The sequence below is a fragment of the Gordionus sp. m RMFG-2023 genome, chromosome 2 (assembly GCF_954871325.1).
Source record: "Gordionus sp. m RMFG-2023 chromosome 2, tfGorSpeb1-WG-v2, whole genome shotgun sequence".
Classification (NCBI taxonomy): Eukaryota; Metazoa; Nematomorpha; class Gordioida; order Chordodea; family Parachordodidae; genus Gordionus; species Gordionus sp. m RMFG-2023.
The window spans coordinates 60,358,864-60,370,544 of NC_088776.1; the positions used below are offsets into that span (position 1 = coordinate 60,358,864).

The window sequence follows — 11,681 nt, forward strand, 5'->3', positions numbered from 1 at the left end:
ACCTTATCTGATCTAAACCAAAACTTGTTAGTTAGCCGTATACTATCCACTCCACATCACGTGAAAGATGGAAGAAGGATCATAACAATGATGATGCTTGGGGTTTTTATTGTAATTTTATTATACTAGAGGATATTCGCTCAGCTCTATGGGATTATTTGGAAAGGTTTCTCAGCCCAGCCCGAAAAAATATGCGCTGGTTGCCTGGCCCATTATTTTTTCAAAACCCGGCATCGTAATTATTTTTTGTGAAGGTAAAATAAAAAATTTAAAATAGTTTCTAGGTTTAAAAAAAAAATTCTGGGTAATTATGAAAAACACATTTTTAAAAATTTTTTTTTATTAAATTTATAAAATAGATATTTTGAAGAAAAAAAATAGTACAGTAAACGTATAAGTATAACTAATATCTGATTGACAAAAATAAAATATCAAATGGATCTATTATGTCATGGAGATAAAATTTTCGAGGTAGATACGGAAGATACCCTGGTTATCTGTGCAAGCCACCAATATATCACTCTCTAAAGCCATTCCATTGATTGAGCAACTATTGGAATCTTCGAGTAAATCAATCGTTTGGATATCGAGGTCGTTTGCAGAGCTAAACATGTCGGACGTGTCTATGGAGGAATTGGTGGGGAAAACAAAAATGAAAAAAGTTTTACAACTCAAGTTCAGTATATAAAAATCATTATAAAATGTAAGGTAAGGTAATGCAAGCCCTTCTACATCCCCTTAGGCCATGGCGATACTACCCCATTTCTATCTAATCAAAATTAACAAAAAAAGGCGAAAACCTCCTATCCCTCCTTCTTCAATTTCAATGGCGATCTAGAAAAAAAAATTCTACATTTGTAAATTTGCAATCGACGATATAAAACAATTTAATTCGAGTTATATAAAAAAATTCGTAACATTTTAATTATGAAATAATTCGCCAAGTACTTTATAAGTGTTCTCGCGTTTTTGAGAAATTAATCATTATAAAAAACAAATTATTATAATTATAAGTTAAACTGAGTAGTTTATCCGAAATTTTTCTAAAAAATACCGAGCCGAACCAAAAATTTTTTTTAGAAATATACCCGACCATGCGCGAAACTCGTTCTGGCTGGGCCGTGATTTGCAGATCTCTAATATGCTTTCTCTCTTTCTTACTTTCTTAAGGAAGGGAAAATGTAAACCCTAAATATCAATTTTTTTAATATTAGAAATTACATTTTGCAAGCGTTCAATTTTTGGGCCAGTTATCTTTTAACCACATTTGCTCGAACGCTCTGGCATGGCATTAAGCCTATTTTCAAACTTGATTAGTTATCTTTTAATTAAAAAAAAAAACTAACCAATAGCTATTTATTTTAATATCTATAAATTATTACTGGTGAAAAAATTTAGAAATAAAAAAACGGTAATCAAGTAAGGATTACTATTTTAATGCTTTAAGAGAGAAAAAAAAATTTTGATAGAAGAGATGCCAATTAATTTAGTGGGCTATCAATCACCTCCGTGTTTTGTTTAACGACAAAGAGATCAGACGGGGGATTTGAGATAAATTTTGGAGATGAGCCAATACTTTTAATTATTTTAAATGAAGGCATCCTTCATTAAATTTTAAAATTTTTTATAAAATCAGGCGCTGAACCGAAATATAAATTTTTTAATCCGATGCCAGGCCATGCACTTGGTACCTCCGTAACTCTCCGAAATTTCTAAATAGACATATCGAACCAAAAAAAAATATGGTATAAGAGGTGCATTTTTCCCATCACTTTATGTTTAAAAAAATTAATAACTTTGTTCGTTGTACCACGCTAAGAGTTTAGAATCGTGAGAACAGGAGAAGAGGCTTTTGTTGGGAAAATTTGGATGGAATTTGATGCCGGATACTTGTTTTTTTAAAAAAAAAAAATATGGAAATAATATAAATATTCGTTCGCATCGATTACCAACAAATAGCGTTTTAAATTTTTTTTTTTTAAAAACAGCCTTGAAATCTATTGTTCTATCTGCGAGGTAGAGATGTGAGTGGTTCGACCGGGTATAATCCTTAAAATCCATACAGGTTATATTTTGTCGTTCAGCAATTAGAAACACGATTTTAATTGCTTTGAGCCTGAACTGAATAGGTGTGGCCAGCCCTTTTCATGTTTGGGTCTATATTAATCTTTTTACTTCTATCCTTTCTCTAAAAAATGATATCTAATCTAAGTCTCAACAACTATCCAGCACGAGCGTTTTAATTATTTGAAGCAAATAAAGAGACAAATTTAATTAATAATACCATCAAAAATTGCCCATATTTCCCAATATTTAAAGAGATTAATGATAATACCACAATCAGATCCTTCAAAATATTAGACTGTGAACAGTCATAAATATCTCACTTTTTCTAAACTTTCTTATCAATATAAAGAACAAGTGTTTTTTTAGTTGAAGTTGGGTGATAATGAAGGTGCCTGATAAACTAACTTCTAATATTTCTGAAAAGAAACCCTCGATATATTAATTTAAAATTTTATATTCTATACTTTTACACATTTAAAAATTAAATATGTATAATAAAGAACACAATCATGTGATATTGGGATTAGGCCAATATACATTTACTATCCGTAATATCGATCGGTAAGTCTTAACTAAACCGCTTATACTAAACTATACATACACACGTATTCAATCTTTAATATCATTCATAAGGTTGTTAATCATATGGATTCGATTGCGGAAATTATAATTATAATTGATGCTATGGGTGTTAGGCACCTCACCCAATATTATATTAATCGTAAATATATATATAATCGTTATTAGACATATCTAATAGGGGAATATAATAATTTATATTGTAAAAATAGTATATTACAATATATTCCTACATTACTAAAAAGCCCACAATAAATTTGATCTACCTTAATTTCTACCTTTCAAAATTAATTTGTTTATCCTTTTTTAAATCTAAATATTGACACCAATACCTAAATAATTCATATCCCCTCTGTATTTAAATTTAAACTAGACCTAAATATATTTGTCTAATTCACGAAAAAGACAGTTTTGTGACTGATGAGGGTACCACTTTTACTCTAATTTTCTGGGGTCATAATTGTTTTAAAAGAAAGAGAGTAGATATATACTTATATTAGTTAGGACCAAATTGGTAATCAGAAAAAGGAAAAATTTAAGAGACCCTAAATAATACGTAATTTAACTTTAATTTAAAAAAAATGTCATAATAAAAAAAAAAAAATAATACCATATGATTTGTGTTTATTAAAAGAATTCTGAACAGGAAATGCTTGTTTCCTAAGATCCCAAAAAGTTAGCAGGCCTTGATCGTCACCGCAGACCACGAGGTTTGAATTGAAGGGGTGAACGTCGAGAGCGGATATGCCTCCATCTATATTTTGGCTTTTAAGGCAAAAATTTTAATCTATTTGAAATATATAGAAAATTAAAGGTATTTTATTTTATATGATTTTCGAATCTCTTCTACTAGTTTCTTACATTCTATAATCAGTTTCCTTAATCTCGTTTTCTTTCTTATTATAGGGGCTTGCAAAATTTCATGGGCAGCGTGGGTTTGGAAAAATATTACATATATACTTTCAAGACTGAATGAATTTTCAAAAGTTCGTTATTTTGAATCATTTTTGCAGTGTTTTGTAAGAGGCGGTATAAATGAATGATGAGATTATTTATAGAACTTCCCAACTTACTAATTTTTTTAAAGAAATCGAAATGATCAAAACCCGACCCGGTTTTTTCGGATATCGGTGCCAGATTCAGGGCCCAAAAGATTCTCCCATTCTACTAATAATTTACATTTATTAAGTGTAATTAAGAAAATTTGTAATAATTTTTACGAGTAAAAGCTTTTGTGATATAATTTTGTAAGTATCGTTTTCAAATCGACCAATTTAACGGTCCCACACAAATCACCGCACAACAAAGAGTTTGGTGGAATAAATTTCAGAGTACTTAGGTAAGTATTATGGAAATTGGCTAGAGTAGAAAATAAATATATAAGATTATAAATAATTCTTTTGTTCCCTTAATGATTTTTGCCATTTATTTTCATTCAAGTTATTATTAATCTATCTTATTACTATTTTAATTACTTAAATTTTTTTTAGTTATAATTTTAATAACACTCATCTCATATGCAGAAATTGGGAAAATTTTCCAAAAAGATATAAAATATTATAAATCTTTTTTTTAAAAAAAGGGAATAGGGGGAAACCCATGTGATATGAGGATGTTTTGCTTCTTCACAATAATTCTTGTTTAGAGTTTTGAGCAAGGCTACGAACTCTCCTTCTAAAAAAGAGTTCAGATTAGGGTTCAGTGAAAAATCTCTGGTCTAGGTTGGGGGATTTAGTTTAATAATTCAAAATCATGACATATTTTATTTCTTAAATGTTGAAATTAGAGTTTGAGAAAAAAAAATCTTTCAGAGTTTTCTCTTTTTCCTTAATAAAAGAGATTAAAAATTTTAGGGAACTCTTATTGAATTCAATAAAAATTATAAATAAAATAAATGTTTTTAAACACAAAATGATATATTAAAAATTTATCAATATCTTTTGAATGATAGAAGCAAAACAAAATTGATAAATCAAAGATAACGATAATAACAATATGTATAAATAAAAACTTGGAATAAAATTTATTTTAATATTTTAAGTTGATTAAGATACAAATAATTTTGAAAAATTTGTATATAAGTTTCAATAATGAAAAGGATACAAAATACTAGTTAGTATCTTAGATAAAAAATGTGAGCCCAACCTGAATATATGTGTTATAATATTGATTTTACATATTGTGTGAATAATTTTATCAGTTTGTAAATCCAAGATTTTCAAAGTGCCATCTATAAAGGAAATAATAAGATTATCATTGATAGTATCAACAGTCAGGGCTGTGCAAGAATCATTATGAAATCCATTGTTTATCAAACTATCATTCTTACCAAAGTCAAAATATTTGCTAAAAGAAATTTCCTAAAATAAAGTTTTATTTGATATTTAAAGGGAATAAATATATACACAAAATTTATTTATAAAAAAGATGTATAGGTTTCCTTTTGATGTGCTAATAAATATTGAATCTAAATGTCTTATCTAGAATATAAATATAATTAATAATAAAGTATAATATACAATGCAGGTAGGATCGCCTGCAATATCAAATTTCGAAATCAGATTTAAAGAATGGTCATTATCATCTGACTTTGTAGCATCATAAAACAACACTTTATTAATCTAATATATTTAATATTTTTTTAAAAGAAAGAAGCATTAACTTTTTGATCATAAGTGGCTGCTACAATTATAATTTTGTTTGCGAGTTTAATAATATCTAATTTGCTGATTTTATCATTTATGTAGTCCAACTTAATATTTAAATTTTCAAATTTCATGATCAATTTTCAAATTTCATGTGGTTTGAAAATGGATTGATGAGTTATATAAAATTTTTTAGGATAATGTAAAAAATGTTATAGGTCGATAAATGATATAGTTCGTATAGCTAAGGATATTTTTAAGGGTGTTGGGGGAGTGGGAGGGTGAGGGGTAAAATATTCAGTTTTTTCCTTTATAACTTATTAGATGTCTTTAAGTTCATATATTCCAAGCCTTTGGCTATGTGATAATTTAAATAATAATTTATGTTTTTCACTTTTGTTTATAAAAAGCTTCTTTTCCATAACTTTGAAATTATAGTTATTATTTGAAAAAAATTAATAACTTTTTATTATTTTTCTTTTGAATTATCGTTTATAATGATGTATTCTGTGCATTTTGGAGGAGAGGGAAGGTGGCTTTCTAAAGAGAATTTGTTTATTCAATTATATCCACAAAACCGGAATATTTTCTAACACAAATAGGAGCCCAGTTAAGGTAGATTTATTAAAACACCAGATTAAGATTTTAGAAAAAATAATATTATGGCAGCCTGGAGATTGCTTCTAGATGAAAAATGTTTGTACCTCTATTTGATTAATCTCGAGGCTTACATAATATTATTTTGGCCAAAATCTTAAACTAGCCTTTTAAAAAATCCTATTAAATAGGACAGTTGGCAACACTACAAATATAGGCTATTGATGTTTATAATAAAAATAAAAATGTTTTTATTATAATATTGCTATTTTATTTTCTGTCAATATATATCCTAGACACTTTTTTTTCTCTATTCTCTTTAAATATATTTATAAATTTTCACTAGGGCACCTAACTTATTCTTCACTTTATAGCGAATATCATTTTCACATCTCTAATAAAAAAAATTAAGTCATTCACGTCTACATAATAAAATATTCACAGGAAGAAGCAAGCCCTCCTCAAAAATCAAAACCTATCCCATTCAAAAAAAAATTGTGGTCGCCACATTATTAATTTTCAAAAATTTTAATCAAAATATTAATGTTATCCCTTAACATATTTAAAATAATATCCTAAATAATCAATATTATAAAATAAACAAAAAAATATGAATGTAAGAGTTGTTTTTTAGAATATGAATTAACTTAAAAACCTTCCCCTCACATACGATAGTTTCCTTATTATAGCATATTGTTTGGCATTAATATGAATATGTAGATAGAAAGTCAAACCTTTTAAAATTATAATTAAAAATAAAGGCAGAAGAAAATTTTCAATAAATTATTTTTATTCCAAAAAATATGACTATAGATTATAAACAATAATATAGATATGATAGATGTTAGCAATATATGTATATTATAATAGATCTATTATAAAAGTATTAATTTAATTTTTAGTAATTTATTTAACCCTATTTTATATAAAAATTCAATACCCCTCCCACTACCCGCCCCCCCAAAAAAAAAATTTACCCTACCCCGCTTAGATTCCTAACACTACCCCATAGATTCCTACCCTCCTTCAAAATGTCTGGAGGCAAAATTCTCCAACATCTCTATCCCGCTCATGTAAACACTGAAATCAGTGATCCTTAAAATTTTATGACTCGTACTCTAATGCGATCATCTATCTCGATTTTTATTTCTTCTATACCCAATTTACTACTAAATATGATTCCAGATTATTTATTGAGATACAGTTTTCCCTGAAATATTAATATTTTTGAAACTCTTAAAGTCTTCATGTTCCTATTTAGCCCATCAATTTTTTGAGAATAGCTTATAGAAAATTTTTAAATGTAAAGGTCAATTGGTCGCCCCCTTATTTCTAACTTTAAATGATTTTTTTTTTATCCAATAGACATTTATTCACAATTGACTCATACAATTTCAAATAAACGGTTCATGTGTGGTTCCACTTCTATCTCTATTACAAATTCTTTTGGTGTTTTAGAAGATCAATATAAAAGCAACCAAAGAAAATAAAAAAAATTCCTATCGGAGAATACCAAGTGAAGAAAGGTTTATAATCATAGAATCATTCATTTTAGAAATATGCCAAAGTAAAATTTCTCGGTATTCATGTTTATATATATATATATATAAATCTTATTATTTCATCTAAAATAAAATCAGTGTATATTAATCTAATATTTATAAAAAAATTTAAAATGCGCACAAGTAATGATGGAATGTGAAATAAAAATAATCTTCCAAAGATTCAAATTAAATGAGAGAAAGAAAGAAAGAAAGAAAGAAAGAAAGAAAGAAAGAAAGAAAGAAAGAAAGAAAGAAAGAAAGAAAGAAAGAAAGAAAGAAAGAAAGAAAGAAAGAAAGAAAGAAAGAAAGAAAGAAAGAAAGAAAGAAAGAAAGAAAGAAAGAAAGAAAGAAAGAAATAAAGAAATAAATAAAGCATAGAGGGGATAACTTTCTTATCAAAAATTATAAAAAAAATAAATTGTAAACTATATTATATATTAAATATCCTAGCAATACAGCTAAATATTAGAATATTCCATGTGGTATGAATTTTAAAATGATCGATTACATTAACTGAAATAACGAATTATTTGTTTCAATTTCTATTCCTGGTTCATGCATTAAAGAAAAAAGGTTGGATTCAAGATGCACATATAACCTTTTTACCGTTAAGCCCTTGTCCTCAAAACACTCTTAAACCCCCTAAATCAATGAGATGGGGATCCCCTGAAGACTAAAATATTCATTTAATTATAAAAAAAACTATGTGTGTTGACTATAGTGAACCCCTCCCCCCTCCGCCTGAAATTCTAAAATGCCACCATTTATAATGGAATAAACATTAAACAAAAATCAATAGGAATGAAAGGATCAATTATTAGTATTCGAAAATTTGAATGAATTGAATAATTTAATATTAGCTCAATCGGATTCGATTTGCTCCCAATTATTGGATACGAATAATTGATTCTTCGGTTCATGTTCGTTTTTGAATAAGCGTAAAATGGAAATAACGTCGAGAACTATCCGTCAAGAGATTATTAGCTCAACGTAATTATTCTACGAATGCAAAAATTCGCTGCTATCGATCAGCTGTTAATTTGCCCCAAATTCCGCGGCGCGTTCGTGTAGATAATTCGCGCCTATTACACCGAACAAATCCGTATTGACCGATATTTTTTACGAGATCATATTCATTTGTCTATTAAAAAACAAAATATCTTGCTTTTCTTTGAAACGTTTATCAATTTTGAAGTGATAGCATGGATACAACTTCTAAAAAAAAGTAAAATAATTATATTAAATGATACAATTTTTAGGCTTATATGGGATTATGATATTACAGAAAGATTTGCTATAGAATTTAGACTTTTCATGATTGAAAAAAAAAGAAAAAGTCAACGCTTCAATTTAAACATAGCTGCGTTTCCGTTTTTTTTGCGTTTTAACGCTGCATTTGAAAGGTTGAATTCGTAAAAAAAACCAACAAAACATTCAACGAATTTAGAAGAAAAAAAAATCATTTTAAAGCCAAAATTTACATTTTTTTACATTAAAAATGGCGTATATATTTTTTTGGTTAGGCCGCCATAGCCTTAAGCAAAATAAAAACAGATTTATTTTTTTAACTTAAATTTGTTTATTTCGTTTGTTTTTATTATCTCTCTTCTTTTTCTTATTAGAATCATCGTTTTATTTTAATTTGTTTATTTTATTTATTTGTTTAAATATAAATTATAATAAATTATCATCATATTTTGCGATTTTTAAGATGTTTATATTAACCACGAAAAAAAATTTCTTATAAAAAATATATATTAAAATTTTAAAATATATTTGTATAATTAAAAATGTTTGAAAAATATATAATAATACTATTAAAAAAAGAACGGAGATGGTGTGACGCAGAAAAACAAAAATGAAAAAGGGACGTAAGCGTTGTCTATGATAGCTCTTTGGCTAGAAGGCTACCATAGAAACTGATATAATTAGCTTTGTGAATCGCTATGGATAATCGTTGACGAAGAAAAAACCCTCTCGGGGTTCTTCTGAGAGTTTGCTGATTTGTGATCCTAATTTTTTGAAAAATGCTAAGGCGAGTTTGCCGAAGGTGCCAAGAGTGGTTGATATGATTGGGATGAAGCAATGATCGTTTATTATTTCTGTGTATTTAGAAATTTTAAGTTGTTCCTTCTGGTCAAGGATGTTGATGGCGTGGTTGGATGGGGCCAAGGGGTCAATACAGGAATAGTCCCATACCAAAAGTTGGCCTCTCCTCCATGGGATTTGAGAGATCCCATCAGGACGTTTACCGTCAGATCTAAAAAGACCATGTGGTTCTAACGTGGAAGGAATTTGGGCGGATTTCAGAGCATGTTGGATGATTGTATTACATTGCTTGTGTCTGATGAATCGTCCATTGCAGGAGCGACAATGTAAACTATGTCTACCCTTCGAGTCAACTGGCGAGTTGCACCCTGAGCAGATGTGGGGGTGAGTGATGGAACAATTTAGACGAATGCCGATGGCATGGGTAAATTCATTGTTGGATAGTTGAAGCTGAAGATTGGTAGATGGGATGGCCTCAAGAAACTCATGTCCCGTACCATTGAGCAAGGAAGAGAATAGGGTGCGGTCGGTAGATTGCATGCTAGATAAGAGAGTTTCAACGCATCGAGCAACCACTGGTGCATCCCAGTCTTTCTGTTTATGGGTTGTGGGGGGATGAGAATCAGCGTTGATCCTTGTTTTCCAAATATCCATAGCAACGATTAAGGAAAGGTCTTCTTTAGAATTATGGGCGGTGGTTATTGGCTTTGTCAAGAGACTACTCGATATGAAAGTAGTTGTTGCTAAGTCAAGTGGAGATCTGATGCCGAGACCACCAAATTTGGTTGGAAGAGTTGCTTGGGCCCAAGCAGTTTCGTTGAATCTGATATTTACTATTTTTTCGGTTAAGTCCTTTATTCCTTTTTCGTAAGTTTGGATAGGAATAGGATATTTAAAAATTGGAGTTGACCGAAGTGCGTAAAGAATCCTTGGTATAAAAAAGAAATTTTTTAGCAAAAAAAAGGACTTGTGTGATGGAAGAAGTGTAAAGATGTCCTCCAGTTTAAGGAGTATGTCAAGTGAGGAATGAAGAAAGGTGCTTATTGCCTCGTGTCCTCCAACAGGCGATCCTAGATGTGTTAATTCAACGCTTGATGTGAATTTGAAATCGTGAGTGTTGGGAGCATTAGAATTTAAAAGTGAGAATTCAGATTTGCTCTGGTTAAGCGAAAGTCCAATGGCTGTGCCCATTTCTTTAATTATGGTGACTGCTTTGGCAATTTCACTACTGGGACCACTCAAGATTCCATCATCAATATACCAAGCGTGGAGCGATAGAGTACATGAAGAGTTTATTGATTTTATCATGTCATTGATTCCAAGACTAAAGAGAAGGGATCCGAGAGGGTCACCTTGTTGGATACCCTCAACAGAAAGTATCTTTTCTTTGTTGAATTGTAAGATTGTTGGTGATTGGTAGCAAGAGAAAAGAAATTTGGTATAAGCTGGGAAATGGAAGCAAATTGAATGTAGGAACGTGTTGCGCGAAAGAGTGTTGTAGGCGTTAGAGAAGTCAATTTTTACTATGGATTCGTTTTTTGGGTTATTTTCAAGGTGAATTCTTGTTAAGTGCACAGCAGCTTCACACCCACCAGGTATCCCTACACCAAGTTGATAGGGGCTTAGAATGTGTGCGGCATCGTGTTTGATTCTAGATGCGATTAATTTAGCGACCAATCTACGGTAAGTTGAACCAATGGCGATGGGCTGAATGTCCTTGTTTGGTTTTTGGAGTGCGATGAGTCTGGCACCGAATAGTAAGGGGGTAATAAAGCTGGGTACGTCTCCATTTAGGATTTTGTTGACTAAGTTTGTGATTTTAGTGAGAATTGAAACCTGTGTACAGATCACAGGAGAGGTAATGTCCTGTAAAAAAATTGGTCTAATCCCATCTAGACCATGAGCCGAATCCCGATGAAAAGATAGGATTGCTTTCCTTACTTCTTCCTGTGTGAAATCTGCTGCACAATGGGAGTATTTTATTTTAATTTGTTTATTTCAATTGTTTTTTTTCCTCTCTTTTTTTTTCTTATTAGAATCATCGTATTTTATTTTAATTTGTTCATTTCATTTGTTTTTTTTCCTCTTTACTTTTTCTTATTAGAATCATCGTTATTATTATTTATTATTATATTGTTTATTTATGTTTATTTTTCTATATATATATAAATAAACAAAAAAGGAATAAATTTTTTTATTA

At 29.5% G+C, this 11,681-nt stretch overlaps 2 protein-coding genes across 2 annotated transcripts; both read right to left on the minus strand.

Annotated features, from left to right (window-relative positions):
• Positions 1-389: 389 nt before the first annotated feature.
• On the minus strand, positions 390-5,425 carry LOC135924530 (uncharacterized). The gene is made up of 8 exons (XM_065459588.1): positions 5,309-5,425; positions 5,166-5,267; positions 5,052-5,126; positions 4,823-5,006; positions 3,867-4,005; positions 3,257-3,411; positions 1,797-1,889; positions 390-623 (listed from the first exon to the last, which is right to left on the minus strand). The coding sequence occupies exons 1-8, from the start codon at positions 5,423-5,425 to the stop codon at positions 445-447; spliced, it is 1,044 nt and encodes a 347-aa protein (XP_065315660.1). The 3' UTR covers positions 390-444.
• A 3,951-nt stretch (positions 5,426-9,376) lies between these two features.
• Positions 9,377-11,271, minus strand: LOC135924531 (uncharacterized). Its single transcript, XM_065459589.1, has 2 exons — positions 11,264-11,271; positions 9,377-11,225 (listed from the first exon to the last, which is right to left on the minus strand). Exons 1-2 carry the CDS (start codon positions 11,269-11,271, stop codon positions 9,377-9,379), a joined length of 1,857 nt encoding a protein of 618 aa, XP_065315661.1.
• Between the last annotated feature and the right edge of the window lie 410 nt (positions 11,272-11,681).

Bases quoted from the DNA above. Each gene is read 5' to 3' on its own strand.
- LOC135924530 (XM_065459588.1), bottom strand. From the start codon at position 5,425: ATGAAATTTGAAAATTTAAATATTAAGTTGGACTACATAAATGATAAA. The intron at 1,890-3,256 runs GTATTATTTTTT...TAAAAAAACAAG, and splicing joins TAATAAACACAAATCATATG to TATCCGGCATCAAATTCCAT. The intron at 624-1,796 runs GTTATTAATTTT...ATTCCTCCATAG, and splicing joins AGCGTGGTACAACGAACAAA to ACACGTCCGACATGTTTAGC.